Below are 27,506 nucleotides of genomic sequence, written 5' to 3'. Positions count from 1 at the left end.
ACTTTGCGGCTGAGCCGTTGTTGCTCCTAGATGTTTCCACTTCACAATAATAGCACTTACAGTTGACCGGGGCAGGTCTAGCAGGGCAGAAATTTGACGAACTGACTTGTTGGAAAGGTGGCATCCTATGACGGTGCCACGTTGAAAGTCACTGAGCCCTTCAGTAAGGCCATTCTACAGCCAATGTTTGTCTATGGAGATTGCATTGCTGTGTGCTCGATTTTATACACCTGTCAGCAACGTGTGTGGCTGAAATAGCCGAAGGGGTGTCTACATACGTGTGTGTGTGTGTGTGTACCTATGGGCGTGGATCAGAAAACCAGTCAGTATCTGGTGTGACCACCATTTGCCCCATGCAACGCGACATCTCCTTCGCATAGAGTTGATCAGGCTGTTGATTGTGGCCTGTGGAATGTTGTCCCACTCCCCTTCAATGGCTGTGCTTAGTTGCTGGATATTGGCGGGAACTGGACACGCTGTTGTACACGTTGACCCAGAGCATCCCAAAAATGCTCAATGAGTGACTGGTGAGTATGCAGGCCATGGAAGAACTGACATTTTCAGCTTCCAGGAATTGTGTTGCGACATGGGGCCGTGCATTATCATGCTGAAACACGAGGTGATGGTGTCGGATGAATGGCATGACAATGGGCCTCAGGATCTCGTCACGGTGTCTCTGCATTAAAATTGCCCTCGATAAAAAGATTTGAAAATGTTGTGATTTTTTTGAAGGGTTTTATCTAGTGTTATCCAAGTCAGAACCTAATCAGTAACTAACCTCTTATTGAGCTGGGGATCACTTAGCCCATCTCTTAATGTGATGTAGATGTTGGAAGGAAGGAGTAATGTTTGGCGCTAACTGAAGGCTGTATATACAGGTAACTGAAAGAAATAATGGAAACACTTGAGTAAATGAGGGATACAAAGTATATTGAAAGCAGGTGCCTTCACACAGGTCTGGTTCCTGAGTTAATTAAGCAATTGACATCCCATCATGCTTAGGGTTGCGTATAAAAATGCTGGGCAGGCCATTATTTTGGCTACCATGACTATGCCCCCATAGGATGACAATGCCCCCATCCACAGGGCATGAGTGGTCACTGAATGGTTTGATGAGCATGAAAACAATGTAAACCATATGCCTTGGCCGTCTCAGTCACCAGATCTCAACCCAATTTAACACTGATGGGAGATTCTGGAGCGTCGCCTGATACAGCGTTTTCCACCACCATAAACAAAACACCAAATGATGGAATTTGTCATGGAAGGATGGTGTCGCATCCCCCTCCAATGGAGTTCCAGACTCTTGTAGAATCTATGCCAAGATGCATTGAAGCTGGTCTGTTTCATGGTGGTCCAATGCCCTATTAAGACACTTTTATGTTGATGTTTCTTTTTATTTGGGCAGTTACCTGTATTTCAATGTGTGCCCCTGTAACAGTCGGTGCCAAGTTATTAATTTGAAAGACCAGGAAAATTATATTGAATAACATGGCCTGAGTTAGTTTCTGAATTGAAGTACCTTTTGGAGAGGGGATTGTTCAGAATCAATAGCGTTTCACTTAGCACTTTTACTGGTATTATTCCATCACCCCACAGCCATACAATAATGTTATTGTGATCAGCCTCTCATCACCCATCATGCATTGTGCTATGGCGTGCCATCGCCTGGTGGCACCAGTAAACCCCACTCTATGGTGTCAGAGTGGGAATAGAATTGCTATAGAGCTAGGAGAAGGAGTGCGTTACAATTTCCATGTTATGTCATCCTCTCCTTATCTGGATACTTGATCAAAATAGTTGTAGGGGCTCTCTTGCCATGGCAGACACCAATTGGATGGCAACAGAAACACCTGTTTTGGGGTTGTCACTAGTTACCACAGCCACAAATGTCTAAATCCCGCCTAGTTCTAGAATTTATCTTAAAATTTGATTTTAAACCTAACCCTTAACCACACTACTAACCTTATGCCTAACCTTAAATGAAGACCAAAAATCTAATTTTAGAATTTTTACGATATAGCCAATTTGTATTTTGTGGCTGTGGTAAGTAGGGACAACCCTGCATTGTCATATATGCACGCATGACTGTAAGTCACTTTGGATAAAAGCGTCTGCTAAATGGCATATTATTATTATTATAGAGTGCATGGCCAGCTGCCTCTTGGGACGGGTTTGAATAATACAGGTAAAAGAGATTAACATTAATTATTGAAACACTCTGCGGTTATCTGTTGCATAATAATGTCAATTTTTACCCCAGGACTCACTTCCTAAAGGGGGACTGAAATTCCATGACATCATAAAAGTTCCTTCTCCAATCTCCCATGTGGCTATATTAGGGCACTCAAACTGTTTTGAAGAAAGCTTAAGGAATTGTCAGAATCTCAAATTAGTGAACTGATTAGAAACTATGACCTTTACATATTTTCTCCGATACATATTATAATGATTCAACATGTCAGTTTACTCAGAATTGAGACCTATATAAAAATGTGTTCAATAGTATCCACTGCAGTATTTCCAATGCCTGTGTATCATATTGCGTGTGGGCAGGACTATGCTGCATGTATGTGTGTCTCAGGGCAGGTCTTGGCTGCTGCTGCAGTATTGCATTAGTAATCCCCACAGAGTCCAGAGACCAGGGACCTCTGACATCACCAGCAGAGGGCGTCAGACTACATAGAGAACATCTCGCACCACACAGCCCTCCCCTCAATACCACACAGCCCTCCCCTCAATACCACACAGCCCCCTCAATACCACACAGCCCTCCCCTCAAAACCAGCATGGGGCTGGTCAAGCCAACAGCCAGCTTCCAGTATAGACTAAATAAATGGTTGTGCAAGATGTGGCATATTTATGAATGCTACTTCATTTACATGTGAGCTATTATATGATAACTATAGTCTCAATAGAGTGCTTTTCTAGTTTATGTTATTAATAGAATTATTAACAATCGTTTCAGTCAGCAAATTATTATTATCATGAAGTGGTAAACAACATGGACATTTCTGACACAACAACTCCAGGTTTTGATCCATTAACTTGTACTTCAGGTTGAAACCTTGGAAAGAGGGGTCTACTGAGTGGCGCAGCGGTCTAAGGCACTGCATCGCTGTTCGATCCCAGGCTGTATCACAGCCGGCCGTGACCGGGAGACCATGAGGCAGCGCACAATTGGCCCAGCGTCGTCTGGGTTAGGGGAGGGTTTGGCTGGCCGGCCGACTGGGATTTCCTTGTCCCATCGCGCTCTAGTGATTCCTTGTGGCGGGCCTGGCGCCTGCAAGCTGACTTCGGTCAGTGTTTCCTCCGACACAGTGGTGCGGCTGGCTTCTGGTTTAAGCGAGCAGTGTGTGAAGAAGCAGTGTGACATGGCAGGGTCGTGTTTCGGAGGACAAATGGCTCTTGACCTTCGCCTCTCCCTAGTACGTAGGGGAGGTGCAGCGATGGGACAAGACTGTAACTACCGATTGGATATCATGAAATTGGGGAGAAAAAGGGGTAAAATAAATAAACAAACCTTGGAAAGAAAGTGTACACAAACGCACTTCAGCCCAGCTTGAACAAAAAAGGTGAATCCAGTGTTTGACTGAGGGACTTGAAAAAATCCAAACAACATTCCTTACCCCAGGACACTTCAACTGTTGACTACAGAAAAATGAGCTCTGTGTCTGCATAGATCTGTTTATTAACGAGACAAACAAAACTCTCAGATCAATGCGGACACCGTGCTCCTTTTCCTGTTTCCTGGATAGTCAACCATTAGGCTGTCCTGGGGTAACACCGTGCTCCTTTTCCTGTTTCCTGGATAGTCAACCGCTAAGGTGTCCTGGGGTAACACCGTGCTCCTTTTCCTGTTTCCTGGATAGTCAACCGCTAAGGTGTCCTGGGGTAACACCGTGCTCCTTTTCCTGTTTCCTGGATAGTCAACCGCTAAGGTGTCCTGGGGTAACACCGTGCTCCTTTTCCTGTTTCCTGGATAGTCAACCGCTAAGGTGTCCTGGGGTAACACCGTGCTCCTTTTCCTGTTTCCTGGATAGTCAACCGCTAAGGTGTCCTGGGGGTAACACCGTGCTCCTTTTCCTGTTTCCTGGATAGTCAACCGCTAAGGTGTCCTGGGGTAACACCGTGCTCCTTTTCCTGTTTCCTGGATAGTCAACCGCTAAGGTGTCCTGGGGTAAGGAATGTTGTTTAGAGTCTAAAACCTTATTTCTGTCTCTCGTTAGGGCATTAAAAACCTATTTGGTGTTCCCATTTAACCTGAATATCATATGTGATATTTTTGGTTTGTGATGTTTGTTCATATGGGGTCCCGTGTGGCTCCATTGGTAGAGCGTGGTGCTTGCAACGCCAGGGTTGTGGGTTTGATTCCCACGGGGGTCCAGTATGAAAAATGTATGCACTCACTACTGTAAGTCACTCTGGATAAGAGCGTCTGCTAAATTACAATGTTAATGTAAATACATTGCATTCGGAAAGTATTCAGACCCCTTGACTTTTTACTTTTTTTTTTTTACATTACAGCCTTATTCTAAAATGGATTAAATATTAATAAATCCTAAGCAATCTACACACAATACCCCATAATGACAAAGCAAAAACAGGTTTTTAGAAATGTTTGCAAATGTATAAAAAAAAAAAAAAAAAAAAAAACCTTATTTACATAAGTATTCAGACCCTTTGCTATGAGACTCGAAATTGAGCTCCGGTGCATCCTGTTTCCATTGATCATCCTTGATTTGGAGTCCACCTGTGGTAAATTCAAATGATTGGACATGATTTGGAAAGGCACACACTTGTCTATATAAGGTCCCACAGTTGACAGTGCATGTCAGAGCAAAAACCAAGCCATGAGGTCGAAGGAATTGTCCGTAGAGCTCAGAGACAGGATTGTGTTGAGGCACAGATCTGGGGAAGGGTACCAAAACATTTCTGAAGCGTTGAAGGTCCCCAAGAACACAGTGGCCTCCATCATTCTTGAATGGAATAAGTTTTGAACCACCAAGACTCTTCCTAGAGCTGGCCGCCCGGCCAAACCGAGCAGTCGGGGGAGAAGGGCCTTGGTCAGGAAGGGGACCAAGAACCCGATGGTCACTCTGACAGAGCTCCATAGTTCCTCTGTGGAGATGGGAGAACCTTCCAGAAGGACAACCATCTCTGCAGCACTCCACCAATCAAGACTTTATGGTAGAGTGGCCAGACGGAAGCCACTCCTCAGTAAAAGGCACATGACATCCCGTGTGGAGTTTGCCAAAAGGCACCGAAAGGACTCTCAGACCATGAGAAACAAGATTCTCTGGTTTGATGAAACCAAGATTGAACTCTTTGGCCTGAATGCCAAGCGTCACTTCTGGAGGAAACCTGGCACCATCCCTGCGGTGAAGCATGGTGGTGGCAGCATCATGCTGTTGGGAGGTTTTTCAGCGGCAGGGACTGGAAGACTAGTCAGGATCAAGGGAAAGATGAACGGCGCAAAGTATGGAGAGATCCTTGATGAAAACGTGCTCCAGAGCACTCAGTACCTCAGACTGGGGTGAAGGTTCACCTTCCAACAGGACAATGACACTAAGCACATAGCCAAGACAACGCAGGAGTGGCTTCGGGACAAGTCTCTGGATGTCCTTGAGTGGCCCAGCCAGAGCCCGGACTTGAACCCGATCAAACATCTCTGGAGAGACCTAAAAATAGCTGTGCAGCAACGCTCCCATCCAACCTGACAGAGCTTGAGAGGATCTGCAAAGAAGAATGGGAGAAACTCCCCAAATACAGGTGTGCCAAGCTTGTAGCGTCATACCCAAGAAGACTTGAGGCTGTAATTGAGCCAAAAAGGTGCTTCAACAAAGTACTGAGTAAAGGGTCTGAATACTTATGTCAATGTGATATTTCACTTTATTGTTTTTAATAAATGTGCAAAAATGTCTAAAAACCTGTTTTTGCTTTGTCATTATGGGGTATTGTGTGTAGATTAATGAGGGGGGGAAAACAATCTAATCAATTTTAGAATAAGGCTGTAACCTACCAAAATGTGGAAAAAGTCAAGGGGTCTGAATACTTTCCGAAGGCACTGTATATGGATGTTAAAATGGGGGTTGAAAGCAGTATCCTAACATCCTTTCATGAAGAAGCTCATTAAGGCATACTACTGTAGGTCTGACTAACCTGACCGTCAGAGTCCTTTTGAAATGACACCCTCACTGTTGTGATGTGGTTGGATGCTGCCATCCTTGCCACTTTAAATTTAGCCAGAGTATTGTCCCCTGTATGTTAATCTATGGGCTCATGGGGTAAATATAGTATGTCTGTAAAGGGATATTCATGTTTGAAGCTTCACACATAAGCGTAAGTTTATGTAGGATGTAGATCGATAGAACTTTTGTCATCGATAGAACTCTACAGTACTCCATACACTCACCAGTCCCATTCAAAACCAGAACACACTATCACGTTGTTGGTCTTGTGTTTTAATTAGGGAGGCCAGTTGTCATCCTAAATCCTCTAAATCTGATACCAGGGTTATGTGACTGGAAGTGTCCCCAGAGGGCATTGGTACAATCTTTCCCTCATTAAAGCTGGTATTCCTGTTATGTCTAAGCCTGTCCTCACTGTCCCATTACATACTTTCCCTCAACAGAACGAGGCAAGCAGCATCTAGTGTCTTACAGCTTGCCAGCCGCAGGTGTCCAATATCAATGATACGTTCTCAAACACACCGTATCTAACGCATCTGCTTCACCTCATGGCAACACTTTGTAGTAACACGCCTATAGCTTTAGAGTCAGTCTCCTTTAACTTCTAAGAAGCTATGGCAGGGCTTACATAGCCCTCTGTTCATTAGTGGGATACATGCGGTTATTATGCAGAGGGGTGTTATATTTATAAAGCTCATGTAAATCAAAACCACTGGCACGGCCCTGCTAAAATAAGCGGGCTCTGGCGACCACTGAGTCCGTCCAGAGAGCAGAGCAGGAGGATGATTGAATCAGGATATGGAGATGTAATCTCATTCGGGGATCCATTTTACTGTGTGGTTGGGGCTGGAAGAGTGGAGCATCTCTCTCCTTCTCTTTCTCTGGGAAATAATGGCTCTGTGAATCATCTTTCTGCTGCTAAGGGCTCTGTGGACAGGACAGTGCCACTGTCCCATATGCCATCTTTACTGGACAGACAGCCATCCTGTATGGGCTGGAGCTGGGCTAGTGTTACTGGACAGACAGCCATCCTGTATGGGCTGGAGCTGGACTAGTGTTACTGGACAGACAGCCATCCTGTATGGGCTGGAGCTGGGCTAGTGTTACTGGACAGACAGCCATCCTGTATGGCCTGGAGCTGGCCTAGTGTTACTGGACAGACAGCCATCCTGTATGGGCTGGAGCTGGGCTAGTGTTACTGGACAGACAGCCATCCTGTATGGGCTGGAGCTGGGCTAGTGTTACTGGACAGACAGCCATCCTGTATGGGCTGGAGCTGGCCTAGTGTTACTGGACAGACAGCCATCCTGTATGGCCTGGAGCTGGGCTAGTGTTACTGGACAGACAGCCATCCTGTATGGGCTGGAGCTGGGCTAGTGTTACTGGACAGACAGCCATCCTGTATGGGCTGGAGCTGGCCTAGTGTTACTGGACAGACAGCCATCCTGTATGGGCTGGAGCTGGGCTAGTGTTACTGGACAGACAGCCATCCTGTATGGGCTGGAGCTGGCCTAGTGTTACTGGACAGACAGCCATCCTGTATGGGCTGGAGCTGGGCTAGTGTTACTGGACAGACAGCCATCCTGTATGGGCTGGAGCTGGCCTAGTGTTACTGGACAGACAGCCATCCTGTATGGGCTGGAGCTGGGCTAGTGTTACTGGACAGACAGCCATCCTGTATGGGCTGGAGCTGGGCTAGTGTTACTGGACAGACAGCCATCCTGTATGGGCTGGAGCTGGCCTAGTGTTACTGGACAGACAGCCATCCTGTATGGGCTGGAGCTGGCCTAGTGTTACTGGACAGACAGCCATCCTGTATGGGCTGGAGCTGGGCTAGTGTTACTGGACAGACAGCCATCCTGTATGGGCTGGAGCTGGGCTAGTGTTACTGGACAGACAGCCATCCTGTATGGGCTGGAGCTGGGCTAGTGTTACTGGACAGACAGCCATCCTGTATGGGCTGGAGGCTGGAGCTAGACTGGACAGTAGTCTCTGGCTGGAGTTTATGGGGTGATACTGTATCTAGTCTTCTACAGGGATCATGGAGGGGGAAATGATGATGCTGAACATTGTAACAACACTGAACGCTGCATCCAGACCTGGTGCTGGCGGAGGGCAGGGCAGCGGGCACGGAGAGCTACCGGGCACCGTGCGAGAGGAACAACCAGAGCCTCCAGCAGCTCCAGGGACTCCTGTCTGCCAGTAACAGGAAATGTGAGGCCATTGTGGTGGTGCTGCAGCAGACCCTGGCAGAGGTAGGAAACACACCTTTAATGTTTCTGTATGGATGTCTTAACCTTAACCATACATGTTTATTTATTCTTCTTTTTTTTTTTTCTTTTTTTTATTAGGGGGTAGATCAGCTTTAATATTGCAGATAGATTGTAACTTCCATCAATGTAATTTTCTGCATCACTTCCAATACCCCGTGTGTGTGTGTGTGTACATACATACATACATACATACATACATACATACATACATACATACATACATACATACATACATACAGTGGGGGAAAAAAGTATTTAGTCAGCCACCAATTGTGCAAGTTCTCCCACTTAAAAAGATGAGAGAGGCCTGTAATTTAGGCCTGTAGGATTTTTTTATGAATTTATTTGCTAATTATGGTGGAAAATAAGTATTTGGTCACCTACAAACAAGCAAGATTTCTGGCTCTCACAGACCTGTAACTTCTTCTTTAAGAGGCTCCTCTGTCCTCCACTCGTTACCTGTATTAATGGCACCTGTTTGAACTTGTTATCAGTATAAAAGACACCTGTCCACAACCTCAAACAGTCACACTCCAAACTCCACTATGGCCAAGACCAAAGAGCTGTCAAAGGACACCAGAAACAAAATTGTAGACCTGCACCAGGCTGGGAAGACTACATCTGCAATAGGTAAGCAGCTTGGTTTGAAGAAATCAACTGTGGGAGCAATTATTAGGAAATGGAAGACATACAAGACCACTGATAATCTCCCTCGATCTGGGGCTCCACGCAAGATCTCACCCCGTGGGGTCAAAATGATCACAAGAACGGTGAGCAAAAATCCCAGAACCACACAGGGGGACCTAGTGAATGACCTGCAGAGAGCTGGGACCAAAGTAACAAAGCCTACCATCAGTAACACACTACGCCGCCAGGGACTCAAATCCTGCAGTGCCAGACGTGTCAACCTGCTTAAGCCAGTACATGTCCAGGCCCGTCTGAAGTTTGCTAGAGTGCATTTGGATGATCCAGAAGAGGATTGGGAGAATGTCATATGGTCAGATGAAACCAAAATAGAACTTTTTGGTAAACTCAACTCGTCGTGTTTGGAGGACAAAGAATGCTGAGTTGCATCCAAAGAACACCATACCTACTGTGAAGCATGGGGGTGGAAACATCATGCTTTGGGGCTGTTTTTCTGCAAAGGGACCAGGACGACTGATCCGTGTAAAGGAAAAAATGAATGGGGCCATGTATCGTGAGATTTTGAGTGAAAACCTCCTTCCATCAGCAAGGGCATTGAAGATGAAACATGGCTGGGTCTTTCAGCATGACAATGATCCCAAACACACCGCCCGGGCAATGAAGGAGTGGCTTCGTAAGAAGCATTTCAAGGTCCTGGAGTGGCCTAGCCAGTCTCCAGATCTCAACCCCATAGAAAATCTTAGGAGGGAGTTGAAAGTCCGTGTTGCCCAGCGACAGCCCCAAAACATCACTGCTCTAGAGGAGATCTGCATGGAGAAATGGGCCAGAATACCAGCAACAGTGTGTGAAAACCTTGTGAAGACTTACAGAAAACGATTGACCTGTGTCATTGCCAACAAAGGGTATATAACAAAGTATTGAGAAACTTTTATTATTGACCAAATACTTATTTTCCACCATCATTTGCAAATAAATTCATTAAAAATCCTACAATGTGATTTTCTGGATATTTTTTTCTCATTTTGTCTGTCATAGTTGACGTGTACCTATGATGAAAATTACAGGCCTCTCTCATCTTTTTAAGTGGGAGAACTTGCACAATTGGTGGCTGACTAAATGCTTTTTTTCCCCACTGTACATACCCTTAAAAAAAAAAAATATTTCCCTTTATGACTTTCCAACCCCACCACCCCTCCCCTAATTGTAGTAAACTAGTGAACAACAATGCTTAGGCCTCTACTTCCAGCTTATACATACTATATACATTTTATGGACACAGTCAATTTTACAATAATTCTATTGTTTGTTTTTACTCCTGAACTTCCTCAACCTCTCCGATCATTTTCATGATGTCCATCCGGTGTGCTTCTATATACCATATCTTTCTAACTGTGCTCTTCCACAAAAGCTCTCAACCTATAACCTATATACTTAATATGGACAAAGTTTGCTTTACATTAGTTGTTATTAGTCCCATCCTTCAGCTCCATTCAACACCTCCCATCTATCTCTTAACACCATCCATATTGGATTTCTATTTGCCATATATTTTTCAACTGTACTGTGATGTTTCACAAAAGTTCTGAACCCTTCTATTCTCATTGTTTCTACAGATTGTAAATTGAAAATAAACTTTTTTGCTAAAAGGATTATTATATTATTGATCAATTTGACTATGACTTTTCAGATCACCCAGTAGTGCTATCTGCAGTGTTAGCTCCAGGTAAATATTGCAATCCTTCAGCCATTCCTGGACCTGTGACCAAAAACAAGCTACAAATGGACAGTACCAAAACAAATGATCTAATGATTCTGTCTCTTCCAAGCAAAATCTGAATTGAAAGAATCTAAGTTTTGAATCCGGCGTCATTTTGCGTATCAGTTCATAAACACTATGCCATGGAATCGGTACGTCAAAAATCTCTTCCCAACTATTTTGCAATCTATATGGGACGGCTGTCAATCCTTTGGTCCTTAAATGAAACTGGTATACTTTTTTTATTTATCACAATTTTCTTTAACCAATTATGTTCTTTAATGCAAGGCCGACAGACAAGTTCCTTACTTTTTCCCCCTTCCACTTTCCTCTTCAATTGTTGCGGTAAGGCTGCAATTATTTGGTTGTTTTGGGTAGAGCAGACATTTCCATATGTTTTTGTTAGCTGCATGTGCGACAACTCCACCAGTCCTACCTATGATATTATATCTTTTTTTATCAATTAGTATATTTGAGTTTAACCACTATTTGTTGCATTATTTGTTCTGTCGTTTCTGGAGGATTCAATTGAAATTGCAACCAACGTTCTATGGCTTGTTTTAGAAATAGTGATATTTGGGAGATGATTTCCTTTTCAAATAACTGAAAGTGAGGGTTTGTAATCTGAATAAAGGGAAAGAGGCCATTCTTGAACATGGGGTGAGACAATCTTACTAATTTGCTAGAGAAACAGTTCGGATTTAAGTATAACTTTTGTATGACTGAAGCTTTTAGTGATAGGTCTAATGCTTTAATATTTAATAATTTCTGTCTTCCGAATTCATATTCATTATATAAATAAGCCTGTTTAATTTTGTCTGACTTGCCGTTCCAAATAAAAGTGAATATTTTTTTCTCATATAATTTAAAAAACTGTTTGCAAGGCAAATAGGTAAACTGGGATAATACTAAAGCGTTCATCAGGGTGATTTTTCCACAAATTGACAGGTATTTACCTTTCCATGGTAGCAAGATCTTATCTATTTTTGCTAAATTTCTATTAAAATGTCTTGGAGTGAGATCATTTATTTCCTTTGGGATATGTATTCCGAATATATCAACATCACCATCAGACCATTTTATTGGTAAACTACATGGTAATGTACAAATTGTATTTTTTTTAGTGATCCGATACGTAATATAGTACATTTATCATAATTTGGTTGTAATCCTGAGAGGTTAGAAAATGTATGTAACCTTAACCATACACTTAACAAAGACACTGAATTCTGGTAAGGGAGTTACTGTTGCTTTTAATACTGATAGAATTGAGGACATTGAGACACTAGTGTAATTTAGGACATTAGATTACATTGTGGTTCTTAATCATGTTGCTGACACTGCTTGGTCAGATAGGACTCTGGTTGGTATGAACTGGGGTTGGTATGAACTGGGGTTGGTATGAACTGGGGTTGGTATGAACTGGGGTTGTGTTCAGCTCACTGTTTTTTGTTCTCATGTGATATGATATGAGTGATATGATTGGAACTTTACACCTTCCCACGGTGCACTACAGATGAGCTTATCCTATCAGCAACTCTCCTCTCCCTGGCTGACTATACTGTACACTCCAGCCCACCCTAACCCAGACCAATCCACCCTAACCCAGACCAACAGAACACAGCCCACCTCAGCCACCACCCTAACCCAGACCAATCCACCCTAACCCAGACCAATCCACCCTAACCCAGACCAACAGAACACAGCCCACCTCAGCCACCACCCTAACCCAGACCAATCCACCCTAACCCAGACCAATCCACCCTAACCCAGACCAACAGAACACAGCCCACCTCAGCCACCACCCTAACCCAGACCAGTCCACCCTAACCCAGACCAACAGAACACAGCCCACCTCAGCCACCACCCTCCCTCATGTTGGTTGCCGCAGCACAAATTATGGTCATAGTAGAGGCTTTCTACTAATATTATTGTTATTATTATTAATAGATTTGATATAGCGCTTTTCATACAGAATCTCATGAACTCATGCTTAGGCTATACAATTGAGTACAGTTTAACAACTAGTTGTGGAACTCTTGGCCAGATATTGTATTTTCAGCTCAATACTGATACATAATATGCTGTATGTTTCTTCTACCATTACAGGATACTGGGTGATGTCATTGGCATGTTTTCATTAGATTTCCAGTCCATGTCTCCATAAACACAGTGTAAAAACAGCCACTATCAGGCCCTGCTGGGGTACATAGCCTATGGTTCGCTACACTATATATACAAAAGGATGTGGACACCCCTTCAAATTAGTAGATTCGGTTATTTAAGCCACACCCATTGCTGACAGGTGTATAAAATCGAGTACACAGCCATGCAATCTCTGAGGTTCAGGACAGTAACAGGGTCTGAGGTTCAGGACAGTAACAGGGCCTGAGGTTCAGGACAGTAACAGGGCCTGAGGTTCAGGACAGTAACAGGGTCTGAGGTTCAGGACAGTAACAGGGCCTGAGGTTCAGGACAGTAACAGGGCCTGAGGTTCAGGACAGTAACAGGGCCTGAGGTTCAGGACAGTAACAGGGCCTGAGGTTCAGGACAGTAACAGGGCCTGAGGTTCAGGACAGTAACAGGGCCTGAGGTTCAGGACAGTAACAGGGCCTGAGGTTCAGGACAGTAACAGGGCCTGAGGTCCTCCTCAGTTGGTGCTGTGTCTGGTGGATTTGTTGAGGAGTAGGAGACCGGTTAGTGGGGGATTCCTTCTGCGTCAGTTTGGGAGGAGCACTGCAGCTAGGGCTGCCTCTGTAAAGATGGGGACAGAGAAAGAGAAGGTGAAGGAGCTTGTGTTGCATTTGCTGGTAAAGTAAATATATTTGTATGCTGTAGAATAGCATTTGTTAGAGTAGGAGCAATGCAACTGTGATATTTGGCTCAATATCCTGTTAATGAAATGAAATTGAGGAGATGGAGCTCACATACACTACTGAAGCTGTTACTGTCATTGGATTTATCCCAGAGGTACTTGTCATCAATCTTCAATATGCGTCTGATGTGTGCATCTAAAATGGCCGTATATTATTCTAAAGGAGATCTTCAAGGATATTGAATTGAAAGCTGTTATACAAATTCATTTTTTTAGGTTATTCTTATTGAACTGTTGTGTTTGTGTGTGGGGGGGCGTGGCTCAAGCATGTTGCAGTGTGCCAGCGAACCAAAGCCCCAAACTGAGTTTTTAAATGATGACTAACAGTGTGTTTGTTTCCCAGCGTGATGAGGTCATTAAGCAGCGCAGGGACCTGTCCCAGGAACTGATGACCTTGCAGGGAGAGCTGGGTAAGTAAGGTCACCACAGAGACAACCCTAACCGCTCCGGGGTTAACCTTCCCCTAGGTACAGATCTAGAATCAGCTTCCCCTCCCCCAATCCTAACCTTAACCATTAGTGGGGGAAATGATAAACTGACCCAAGATCAGCATCTAGGGCACACTTCAATACTTCACTACGTTTACTTAAGCTATCACTACAGCTAACACTACACAGATGGGGCTCATTGCTACTCTGTTTTGTTTGTGCAGCTCTTATTTGTCAGAGCACTTGGTACTAGGCTCAGACCAACCCTTACTTAGCACTAGGCTCAGACCAATCCTTACTTAGCACTAGGCTCAGACCAATCCTTACTTAGCACTAGGCTCAGACCAATCCTTACTTAGCACTAGGCTCAGACCAATCCTTACTTAGCACTAGGCTCAGACCAATCCTTACTTAGCACTAGGCTCAGACCAATCCTTACTTAGCACTAGGCTCAGACCAACCTTTACTTAGCACTAGGCTCAGACCAATCCTTACTTAGCACTAGGCTCAGACCAACCCTTACTTAGCACTAGGCTCAGAACAAACCTTACTTAGCACTAGGCTCAGACCAATCCTTACTTAGCACTAGGCTCAGACCAATCCTTACTTAGCACTAGGCTCAGACCAATCCTTTACTTAGCACTAGGCTCAGACCAATCCTTACTTAGCACTAGGCTCAGACCAACCCTTACTTAGCACTAGGCTCAGACCAATCCTTACTTAGCACTAGGCTCAGACCAACCATAACTTAGCACTAGGCTCAGACCAATCCTTACTTAGCACTAGCTCAGACCAACCCTTACTTAGCACTAGGCTCAGACCAACCCTTACTTAGCACTAGGCTCAGACAACCTTTACTTATCACTAGGCTCAGACCAACCCTTACTTAGCACTAGGCTCAGACCAACCCTTACTTAGCACTAGGCTCAGACCAACCCTTACTTAGCACTAGGCTCAGACCAACCCTTACTTAGCACTAGGCTCAGACCAACCTTTACTTAGCACTAGGCTCAGACCAACCCTTACTTAGCACTAGGCTCAGACCAACCCTTACTTAGCACTAGGCTCAGACCAACCCTTACTTAGCACTAGGCTCAGACCAACCTTTACTTAGCACTAGGCTCAGACCAATCCTTACTTAGCACTAGGCTCAGACCCAAGAACAACTCATGGGCTTTGCCTTGACAGTGATGTTGTGCTTTCAGTGTGTGGGAAGGAAGCTCAGAAACCATCTTTGTGACCATCTTTTGGAAAAAACATTGCTGCCATGACTATAGATGAGTGTAATAAGCAGCTTAAGTCTGTCACAAGCCTGAACAATCAATGACATAAACAGTGAGAGTGCTGTTCTTTGGCAGGCAGTGTCACCAAACAGTTCTCCTATTGCATGTATTCCCTTTGCCTCTCTATCTGCCCTGTAATTAGATTCTCTCCCTCCTTCCCTGGTTAATTTGTTCCATCCTCCACCGAGGAGAGGATGGGACGCCCAGAACAGACGCAGTGTAGAAGTGTGTGTCTGCTTTATTAGGCCCGGCCTCTGTTCTGAGTGTCTCTGATGCAGCATGTTCCCTTGGGGGTCCTTAGGTTGGCACCCGGTCCCCATAGAGGCTGTTAGCAGCCGGTCCCCATAGAGGCTGTTAGCAGCCGGCCCCCATAGAGGCTGTTAGCAGCCGGCCTGGTCGGAGTAGGCCCCTTGTGCTGGAATGCCAAACCATCTGAGGCCGTGGGAGAGCTGTGGAGACGAGGACACACCCCACAACCCTCACACACACACAGACACACACACTGGAGTGGCCTTGGACACACCCCTCCTGGCCATGCTGTGGTTTACAGGATGGTCGCCGATATTCACTGTTTTGATCTCAAAATAGACCATCCACGTGATTCCTGTAGAGCCGATGGAAAAACGTTTGGGGGGGGGCGTTTCATATCAAAATCATTGGCTGAGCCTCTGGACTGAGCACAGAAAGTTACATGTTTCGAACTTATTAGAAAAATAGTTAAATTGCACTAGTTTCTCAGAATTCATGAAAATAATGCATCAGTGATCGTATTTCCTGCAACTTTCTGAAGAAGTAAGGCCTGTTTCTGTGTGCCTGTGTGTTATGTCGCGAGTTAGTATGCAGAAACGGTCATTTAAAAAAAAACTTCCCAATGAAATGTTGATTGTAAAGTAGGCCTACCTGGCAGAATGATATCATGATGATTTGTATCAATCAAGTGGGCTTTTTTTTTTTTTAAACACCGCTATACGAACTACTACAGAAACACCACTAGCCAAACACAAAGGTCTCTTGTTGGTGCCCAATTGAATTTAAGGGCAACTACACCCTCCCCTCCAATTTTTTTGGGGGGGTGGTTTCCCCAGACCTTAAAATACCTCCTGATGTTAAGTATTGTTGTGGACTTAGAACATCCAATTTTTATTTTTTTATTTTTTATAAACACAAGTGAGATTTTGAGAGTGAAAACCTGAAAAAAAACAGGGGGAAATCCAAAACCTGGAAAAACCAAACTGAGAACTGAATTAGGCAAACAAACAGATTGAGTGCTCTGTGATCCTGTCTGGGAAGACTGAGATGATCATTACATGATAAACCTTGTACGCAGACCAACGAGCCCAACTCCCCATACCCGTGGGCACTATTTATTGTCTATTGTGTTTAAATAAACCCCTACAACTTATCCAGAACGCTGCAGCCCGTCTGGTGTTCAACCTTCCCAAGTTCTCTCATGCCACCCCGCTCCTCCACACACTCCACTGGCTTCCAGTTGAGGCTCGCATCTACTACCGGAGATAAGAACCCCAAACAGTTCTATAGATGGAGATAAGACCCCCAGACAGTTCTATAGACGGAGATAAGAACCCCAGACAGTTCTATAGACGGAGACAAGAACCCCAGACAGTTCTATAGACGGAGATAAGACCCCCAGACAGTTCTATAGACTGAGATAAGACCCCCAGACAGTTCTATAGATGGAGATAAGAACCCCAGACAGTTCTATAGACTGAGATAAGACCCCCAGACAGTTCTATAGATGGAGATAAGAACCCCAGACAGTTCTATAGACTGAGATAAGACCCCCAGACAGTTCTATAGATGGAGATAAGAACCCCAGACAATTCTATAGACTGAGATAAGACCCCTAGACAGTTCTATAGATGGAGATAAGAACCCCAGACAATTCTATAGACGGAGATAAGACCCCCAGACAGTTCTATAGACTGAGATAAGACCCCTAGACAGTTCTATAGACTGAGATAAGACCCCCAGACAGTTCTATAGACTGAGATAAGAACCCCAGACAATTCTATAGACTGAGATAAGAACCCCAGACAATTCTATAGACTGAGATAAGACCCCTAGACAGTTCTATAGATGGAGATAAGAACCCCAGACAATTCTATAGACGGAGATAAGACCCCCAGACAGTTCTATAGACTGAGATAAGACCCCTAGACAGTTCTATAGACTGAGATAAGACCCCCAGACAGTTCTATAGACGGAGACAAGAACCCCAGACAATTCTATAGACTGAGATAAGAACCCCAGACAGTTCTATAGACTGAGATAAGACCCCCAGACAGTTCTACAGACTGAGATAAGAACCCCAGACAGTTCTATAGACTGAGATAAGACCCCCAGACAGTTCTACAGACTGAGATAAGAACCCCAGACAGTTCTATAGACTGAGATAAGACCCCCAGACAGTTCTACAGACTGAGATAAGACCCCCAGACAGTTCTATAGACTGAGATAAGACCCCTAGACAGTTCTATAGACTGAGATAAGACCCCCAGACAGTTCTATAGACTGAGATAAGAACCCCAGACAATTCTATAGACTGAGATAAGACCCCCAGACAGTTCTATAGACTGAGATAAGACCCCCAGACAGTTCTATAGACTGAGATAAGAACCCCAGACAGTTCTATAGATGGAGATAAGAACCCCAGACAGTTCTATAGACGGAGATAAGAACCCCCAGACAGTTCTATAGACTGAGATAAGACCCCCAGACAGTTCTATAGATGGAGATAAGAACCCCAGACAGTTCTATAGACTGAGATAAGAACCCCAGACAGTTCTATAGATGGAGATAAGAACCCCAGACAGTTCTATAGACGGAGATAAGAACCCCAGACAGTTCTATAGACTGAGATAAGACCCCCAGACAGTTCTATAGATGGAGATAAGAACCCCAGACAGTTCTATAGACTGAGATAAGAACCCCAGACAGTTCTATAGATGGAGATAAGAACCCCAGACAGTTCTATAGACGGAGATAAGACCCCCAGACAGTTCTATAGATGGAGATAAGAACCCCAGACAATTCTATAGACTGAGATAAGACCCCTAGACAGTTCTATAGATGGAGATAAGAACCCCAGACAATTCTATAGACGGAGATAAGACCCCCAGACAGTTCTATAGACGGAGATAAGAACCCCAGACAGTTCTATAGACTGAGATAAGACCCCCAGACAGTTCTATAGACTGAGATAAGAACCCCAGACAGTTCTATAGACGGAGATAAGAACCCCAGACAGTTCTATAGACTGAGATAAGACCCCCAGACAGTTCTATAGATGGAGATAAGAACCCCAGACAGTTCTATAGACGGAGATAAGACCCCCAGACAGTTCTACAGATGGAGATAAGAACCCCAGACAGTTCTATAGACTGAGATAAGAACCCCAGACAGTTCTACAGACTGACCCACTAGTGCTGTTCAGAGAGTTCTACAGACAAGGCATTTCTCCTGAGCCCAACACTCAGTGTTTACATCCCAAATGGTACCCTATTCCCTATATAGTGCACTACTTTAGACCAGAGAATGGCACCCTATTCCCTATATAGTGCACTACTTTAGACCAGAGAATGGCACCCTATTCCCTATATAGTGCACTACTTTAGACCAGAGAATGGCACCCTATTCCCTATATAGTGCACTACTTTAGACCAGAGAATGGTACCCTATTTCCTATATAGTGCACTACTTTAGACCAGAGCCCTGTATAGGCCCTGGGAATAGGTTATAATTTACCCAATCCCTCAGACAGTATTCAACATGGCCAGTATGGGCTTGCTCCTCTCACAGCGGCTGACTAATTATAGTGTACTGCATTGTCTGTTTGGGCCACCTCCAGTTTCATGACATACTATCCCTTCATATTAACACTCGTCACCAATAAGTATTACAAGTGCGTTATAGTTTTTTCCCTGCCTCACCACCTACAGTGTCCGTAATTGGGGCACATTCAAAACCACTCAAAGCCCTCACCCTGACAAGAATCCAAGACCGTTAACATTTAGATATGGCTTCAGCACCAATCCCCAGATGGGCCTTTACAGTGTGTTTTTACATTTCATTTTTAGTGTGATGAATTTAGCCTGTCTCCTATGACCATATCCCCTGTTATACATCATGCATGTGGAGTGCAGGGCTCAATCTCTAGGGCTGTAGTGCCACAACCTGATGAATATGCCCCATTTGTCTCTGTAGGTCTGGGGTTCTATTTTCTCCTCCAGGTGTTAGTTGAATGTGGTGGAGGCAGCCTTATCCCTACTACTACACAGTCACAGTGAGCCAGAGAAAGAATTGGGTAGGAGTGTGCTGTGGCCTCGTATGCCCTGTCCAGGCTGAATGCAGTCTTTACTCCTTCACTAGTATTCTTCAGTGTTTTTGGCATTTCCTCCCGTGGAGAATGGAGCACGTGTTGAGCTGTGCAGCTTGAATTACACACAATGTTGCAACTACAGGCTTTTTTGTGTACCAGGGGTAGATTTCATTTATTTTAATTTAATCTATCTTTTTCCATTTTTTTCAGATTATTATATATATTTTTCAACTTTCCAATGTGTTTTTGTTTATTTTCTAAAGCATATAATGTCTGGATTTCACTGTTTTGCACTGTTTTTGCCTTGTCTCACACCCAGCCTTGTCTCGCACTCCAGCCTTGTCTCGCACACCCCAGACTTTTGATATTATTTTATATATTACACTTAGACAATTTTATAATTAAAAAATATTTAATGCACCTGTTTAGAAAGAGTCAAATAAATGGATACTATATAAATATTTGATGTGCATAAGCCATTTGTAACTTTTTTTAAACACAAAATACAGTCGCCTCACAGTATTGCGTCATTACCATCACTCTGAACAAAATTATCAATTATAGTGTTAAGTCAACATTTTACACGTCAAGTCACAAAATAACTGAAGTGACAGTGGAGAACAAGGATATGACATGGAGAGTGATATTTTATCTCCACCTCCAAGAAATGTCACTTTGATTATGTCAAGATAAGATAATATTTTTTATTCTGCGTCATTACTGCAACGGCTAAAACATTGTAATTTTTTTTTACATTTTAGTCATTTAGCAGACGCTCTAATCCAGAGCTATTAACAGTAGTGAGTGCATACATTTTCATACTTTTTCTCCATACGGGTCCTCCATGGGAAAGCACCCAATATAACTACTGGAAAAATGATAAATGTTTAACAATTTCAACAAGAAATTGCATTGTTGAAGGTAGCCTCCATGCAGGTATACAAGCACAGCCAGAGCAGGCCAATATTTATGAATTAAGGAATAAAAATAATTACAGTATTTCTTAATGTGGTAGTACTAAATCCTATAGACAGATAAACCAAATAATCTAAAAACCCATTATGTTTGTTATTAAGTTTTAAACTAACATGGAATGTTAATGACATCAGCAGAAGGTGTTTTAGGAAGATTTAGTAAAATCTTGTATCTTTGTGATTATTTTATTTATTTTTTAAATGCCAAAAGTGCCCATAGCTGCAGAATCACCAGAGCCAGTTCCCTGGCTCACAGGGTGATATACCATCTCTGTAACAACCACAGCCTCCCTCGTCAGGGTCCCCTATCCTAGACCTATCTTTTCTGTACTCTAGACTTGAGCTTGTTCTTTACATTTTATTTATGTTTAGCTGTTTGTCTCATATCAGGGGTAGAAACGTTCTGCTGGGCATTTTTGCCTGAGACGTAGTTCTAGATGGACTACATGGCTGACTGGTACACATGATAAAGAGCCTCAAATTCCCCATTCTCCTGACACTTTCTCTGAGCTGTTGCAGTGTCAACTTTGGGGCAATTAGTCCCCCAATCCTTTTGACGTGTGAATACCATCTAATCACTGATCTGTATTAAAGGTACACAGTACTGTTGTGTGGGGAACATTTCTTGTTTTATGAAGGTTGCCAAAGAGATCCTATACAGTGAGGGGAAACAAGTATTTGATCCCCTGCTGATTTTATACGTTTGCCCACTGACAAAGAAATGATCAGTCTATAATTTTAATGGTAGGTTTATTTGAACAGTGAGTGACAGAATAACAACAAAAAAATCCAGAAAAACGCATGTCAAAAATGTTATAAATTGATTTGCATTTAATGAGGGAAATAAGTATTTGACCCCCTCTCAATCAGAAAGATTTCTGGCTCCCAGGTGTCTTTTATACAGGTAACGAGCTGAGATTCGGAGCACACTCTTAAAGGAGTGCTCCTAATCTCAGTTTGTTACCTGTATAAAAGACACCTGTCCAAAAAGCAATCAATCAATCAGATTCCAAACTCTCCACCATGGCCAAGACCAAAGAGCTCTCCAAGGATGTCAGGGGCAAGATTGTAGACCTACACAAGGCTGGAATGGGCTACAGGACCATCGCCAAGCAGCTTGGTGAGAAGGTGATTATTCGCAAATGGAAGAAACACAAAATAACTGTCAATCTCTCTCGGCCTGGGGCTCCATGCAAGATCTCACCTTGTGGAGTTGCAATGATCATGAGAACGGTGAGGAATCAGCCCAGAACTACACGGGAAAATCTTGTCCATGATCTCAAGGCAGCTGGACCATAGTCACCAAGAAAACAATTGGTAACACACTACGCCGTGAAGGACTGAAATCCTGCAGCGCCCGCAAGGTCCCCCCTGCTCAAGAAAGCACATATACAGGGCCGTCTGAAGTTTGCCAATGAACATCTGAATGATTCAGAGGAGAACTGGGTGAAGGTGTTGTGGTCAGATGAGACCAAAATCAAGCTCTTTGGCATTAACTCAACTCGCCGTGTTTGGAGGAGAAGGAATGCTGCCTATGACCCCAAGAACACCATCCCCACTGTCAAACATGGAGGTGGAAACATTATGCTTTGGGGGTGTTTTTCTGCTAAGGGGACAGGACAACTTCACCGCATCAAAGGGACGATGGACGGGGTCATGTACCGTCAAATCTTGGGTGAGACCCTCCTTCCCTCAGCCAGGGCAGTGAAAATGGGTCGTGAATGGGTATTCCAGCATAACAATGACCCAAAACACACGGCCAAGGCAACAAAGGAGTGGCTCAAGAAGAAGCACATTAAGGTCCTGGAGTGGCCTAGCCAGACTCCAGACCTTAATCCCATAGAAAATCTGTGGAGGGAGCTGAAGGTTCGAGTTGCCAAACGTCAGCCTCGAAACCTTAATGACTTGGAGAAGATCTGCAAAGAGGAGTGGGACAAAATCCCTCCTGAGATGTGTACAAACCTGGTGGCCAACTACAAGAAACGTCTGACCTCTGTGATTGCCAACAAGGGTTTTGCCACCAAGTACTAAGTCATGTTTTGCAGAGGGGTCAAATACTTATTTCCCTCATTAAAATGTAAATCAATTTATAACATTTTTGACATGCGTTTTTCTGGATTTTTTTGTTGTTATTCTGTCTCTCACTGTTCAAATAAACCTACCATTAAAATTATAGACTGATCTTGTCTTTGTCAGTTGGCAAACGTACAAAATCAGCATGGGATCAAATACTTTTTTCCCCTCACTGTATGTTCTTTGTAAATCTAGGAAGGTTGCCACCATTTTGAACATATTGCATAAGAACATTCATATTCTATGACGTGCCTGCAGAAGGGCACCAACCATAGAATTACAATGATTTATATTGCGCCAACAACTGGAAGTTGCCTTTAATACCCATCCATCCCTGCCCATTTGTAAATCGAGAGCTATTAAGCTATTCTGTTCATACTGGTAGGATTGTGTGTCAGGAATCAACCTCCATATGGATGTCACCTGCTACACACGGCGAGAGTAGATACTACCATGTTGTGCACAGCTGCCACTCTTATGTCATCGCCAGCCAACGGAAATCCTCACGGGCTGGCAAGGCCAACTGCTGGGCATCACACTGGCACTGGCATCAGGAATGTGGCACAGCACGCAAGGGCCCACCAGAGCCATGTGTCTGTTGCTTAGTTTATAGTAGTGTTTCCCAACTCCTGTCCTCCAGTACCCCCAACAGCATGTCCATTGTGTTAGAGAGACAGTAGTAACAGCAGCATGTCCATTGTGTTAGAGAGACAGTAGTAACGGCAGCATGTCCATTGTGTTAGAGAGACCGTAGTAACGGCAGCATGTCCATTGTGTTAGAGAGACCGTAGTAACGGCAGCATGTCCATTGTGTTAGAGAGACCGTAGTAACGGCAGCATGTCCATTGTGTTAGAGAGACCGTAGTAACAGCAGCATGTCCATTGTGTTAGAGAGACCGTAGTAACAGCAGCATGTCCATTGTGTTAGAGAGACAGTAGTAACGGCAGCATGTCCATTGTGTTAGAGAGACAGTAACGGCAACATGTCCATTGTGTTAGAGAGACTGTAGTAACGGCAGCATGTCCATTGTGTTAGAGAGACCGTAGTAACAGCAGCATGTCCATTGTGTTAGAGAGACAGTAGTAACGGCAGCATGTCCATTGTGTTAGAGAGACAGTAGTAACGGCAGCATGTCCATTGTGTTAGAGAGACAGTAGTAACGGCAGCATGTCCATTGTGTTAGAGAGACAGTAGTAACAGCAGCATGTCCATTGTGTTAGAGACAGTAGTAACAGCAGCATGTCCATTGTGTTAGAGACAGTAGTAACGGCAGCATGTCCATTGTGTTAGAGAGACCGTAGTAACGGCAGCATGTCCATTGTGTTAGAGAGACCGTAGTAACGGCAGCATGTCCATTGTGTTAGAGAGACCGTAGTAACGGCAGCATGTCCATTGTGTTAGAGAGACCGTAGTAACAGCAGCATGTCCATTGTGTTAGAGAGACCGTAGTAACAGCAGCATGTCCATTGTGTTAGAGACAGTAGTAACAGCAGCATGTCCATTGTGTTAGAGAGACCGTAGTAACAGCAGCATGTCCATTGTGTTAGAGAGACAGTAGTAACAGCAGCATGTCCATTGTGTTAGAGACAGTAGTAACAGCAGCATGTCCATTGTGTTAGAGACAGTAGTAACAGCAGCATGTCCATTGTGTTAGAGAGACAGTAGTAACAGCAGCATGTCCATTGTGTTAGAGAGACCGTAGTAACGGCAGCATGTCCATTGTGTTAGAGAGACAGTAGTAACGGCAGCATGTCCATTGTGTTAGAGAGACAGTAGTAACGGCAGCATGTCCATTGTGTTAGAGAGACAGTAGTAACAGCAGCATGTCCATTGTGTTAGAGAGACAGTAGTAACGGCAGCATGTCCATTGTATTAGAGAGACAGTAGTAACAGCAGCATGTCCATTGTGTTAGAGAGACCGTAGTAACAGCAGCATGTCCATTGTGTTAGAGAGACAGTAGTAACAGCAGCATGTCCATTGTGTTAGAGAGACCGTAGTAACAGCAGCATGTCCATTGTGTTAGAGAGACAGTAGTAACGGCAGCATGTCCATTGTGTTAGAGAGACAGTAGTAACAGCAGCATGTCCATTGTGTTAGAGAGACCGTAGTAACAGCAGCATGTCCATTGTGTTAGAGAGACCGTAGTAACAGCAGCATGTCCATTGTGTTAGAGAGACAGTAGTAACGGCAGCATGTCCATTGTGTTAGAGAGACAGTAGTAACAGCAGCATGTCCATTGTGTTAGAGAGACCGTAGTAACAGCAGCATGTCCATTGTGTTAGAGAGACAGTAGTAGCCGCAGCATTTCCATGTTCAAACTGTAATGTTCTACTGTAGCAGACATATGATGCAAGTAGGACAGTAGTGAGTCAATATAAAAAAAAATCCTAGGACATGACACTGATTTCAGACAATTGTGAAAGTGTGTTTTTGATAACTCGCGGGTATGTCTTTTTCCTGCCAGTAAGGCAATGTGCTCTGTAGTCTGCCAGAGACTGGCACTGGGTAATCTGTCTTTTCTTTTCTGCATTTGACTTTCCAATGCAATATGTCATAACATGAGCCTCAAAAGAGTTTTGCTGAACAGTTGTTCCGAAAGTCCTTACTTGCCACTGCGCATGCAGGGTGAATTTCACTCTTCTTATTTCCCTTTTATTAGAACTGACAGAATTTTTAGATGTCCCTTACCGTCATTGACATTTTGATATATTACATCTTTCTATAAGCCACCATGAAAAGTCACATTGAAAAATTCAATAAACAAATCCAATAAGCACAACTAAGAGATTGCAGGCACACATGACTTTGGGAGTCTGTGCTGAACCCACTAGCCCTCTCAGCCCCTTTGTTAGACTGTTGGATTGCCATAGTTTATCTAATACTGTTCTTCTTTGATAAGAGATGAGACAAACACATTTCCCATTAGAAAATAAAGTTCCACAAAACTAACTGATTTCCTGTCTGCTGTGGATGCTACTGGCACCCTGCAGTAAACTCGGCCCACTCGTGTGAGTTGTTGGAGCGGGAGAAGGATGAGGTGCGTGGGGCATTGGAGGGCGAGATTCAGACGATGCAGGAGCAGCACCACACGGAGCTGGCCCAGCTGGAGGAGAGGCTCAGGGTGTTCTACCAGGCCGAGGGGGACCAGATCCATCTGACCTACCAGGAGGAGGCAGACCGGTGCAAGGCCTTAATGGAGCAGCAGGTACAATAAAGCTACTGGATGCATCCCTAATGGCACCCTATTCCATATATAGTGCACTACTTTTGACCAGATCCATATGGGCCTTGGTCAAAAGTAGTGCACTATAAAGGGAATAGGGTGCCATTTGGGACATACACAGAGACTGAGTGCAAAAAAAATCCATGGAACATACCTATCCATCTTCAAATGTGGAGACTTTAATTAATGAATTAGCTCTCTCTCCATCTGCCGTGACCGTGACGTCCCTCTGGACATTGGTAACCAGGAGCCTCCTGCAGGCGGACTCCACCAGGAGATGGTCACCAGTTCCCAGTCCACCCCGCCTCCCAAGAAAAACAAGGTGAGAGTAAATGATGATTGCTGATGTTTAAGTATCACGGCACTATACATTTTCCCCCACTTATGCTCAGCATATCATACCCTTGCACTGAAACATGTCTCACCCCTCTAAAACCCCCAAACATCTGTCACCTCTGTGTGTGTGTATGTGTGTCGTGCTCTAGCTCCGCTGCCATGACATATCACCAAAAATGTTTGTGGCGTAGTCACTGTGTACAGTATGCAAACCTCTTACCAACTTCCATTTTGTGTCATTTTCAGGTCAACGTGGCCACCCAGTGTGACCCGGACGAAGTGATCGTCCTATCGGACTCGGAATGACCTCTGCTCCCACCCTACCGGGTGTCCAGGCTTCCCATTGCTAGCCTGGAACCAGGTCTGTTTATGCTGCACAAACTGATCTGGGACCAGGCCATCCCATCACTGCCTCTTGACTTCCAAACCAGTGCCTGCTAATGTGAACTCTTGAAAATGCACACATTTTCAGACAGGAGAGAGCAAACTTTTCATTCCAGAGTGAAACTGGCGATGGATGTGGTAGTTTACCACCAATGTTTACATTTTGTATTTATATGCCAATTTTTGCCCAGCGTCTGGATTGTGCGAGGAGGGAGCAGCATCACGTCAGGTTATTTTTGTATTTTAGCTGTAAAAATGAGTTCAATTAAATATTATTTTACCCGTTTATAGTTTGTCAATTATTTTGGGTGGGTGAATGAATGCGTGTCTGTGTTAGTATTCTAGAATGCTGGCAATAGAAGATGAACCAGCTGAACACAGGACTACTGTATCTTAAGATTTATACAGAGCCAATACAGGATCTACACATCAACTTTGTCAGGGCAATCATGGATCATTTGTTGTATGGTTGGTGTTGCTGTGTCCACATAGTGCAACCTAATGGCCTGAACACTGCTATTTCGCCCAAGTAATATGCAAGCATAACTAGGTGGCAGACTGGCCATCATTTTGTGTTCAAGATGCCAAAGCGAACACAATTGAGCAGATGCATTGATCTAAACGGCCAGGTACAGCTTTGCATTAACGTGAAATGTAGTGCAGTGTCCTACTTTATGCAGGCATAACTCCCTGAAGAAATGTTCACATTGACTTTGCAGAAATA

The 27,506-nt window shown here is 44.0% G+C and overlaps 1 protein-coding gene across 1 annotated transcript; it reads left to right on the top strand.

Moving 5' to 3' along the window:
* The first annotated feature begins 3,449 nt into the window (after window positions 1-3,449).
* On the top strand, window positions 3,450-26,989 carry LOC123484440 (microtubule-associated tumor suppressor 1 homolog A-like). Its single transcript, XM_045214803.1, has 6 exons — window positions 3,450-3,462; window positions 8,289-8,446; window positions 14,084-14,150; window positions 25,830-26,044; window positions 26,310-26,384; window positions 26,645-26,989. The coding sequence occupies exons 1-6, from the start codon at window positions 3,450-3,452 to the stop codon at window positions 26,702-26,704; spliced, it is 588 nt and encodes a 195-aa protein (XP_045070738.1). The 3' UTR covers window positions 26,705-26,989.
* Window positions 26,990-27,506: the final 517 nt, after the last annotated feature.

The sequence above is a fragment of the Coregonus clupeaformis genome, unplaced genomic scaffold (genome assembly GCF_020615455.1).
Source record: "Coregonus clupeaformis isolate EN_2021a unplaced genomic scaffold, ASM2061545v1 scaf0316, whole genome shotgun sequence".
NCBI classification, from domain to species: domain Eukaryota; kingdom Metazoa; phylum Chordata; class Actinopteri; order Salmoniformes; family Salmonidae; genus Coregonus; species Coregonus clupeaformis.
Note: the sequence above shows the minus strand (reverse complement) of the source record. Positions and strands in the feature narration are given on the sequence as shown.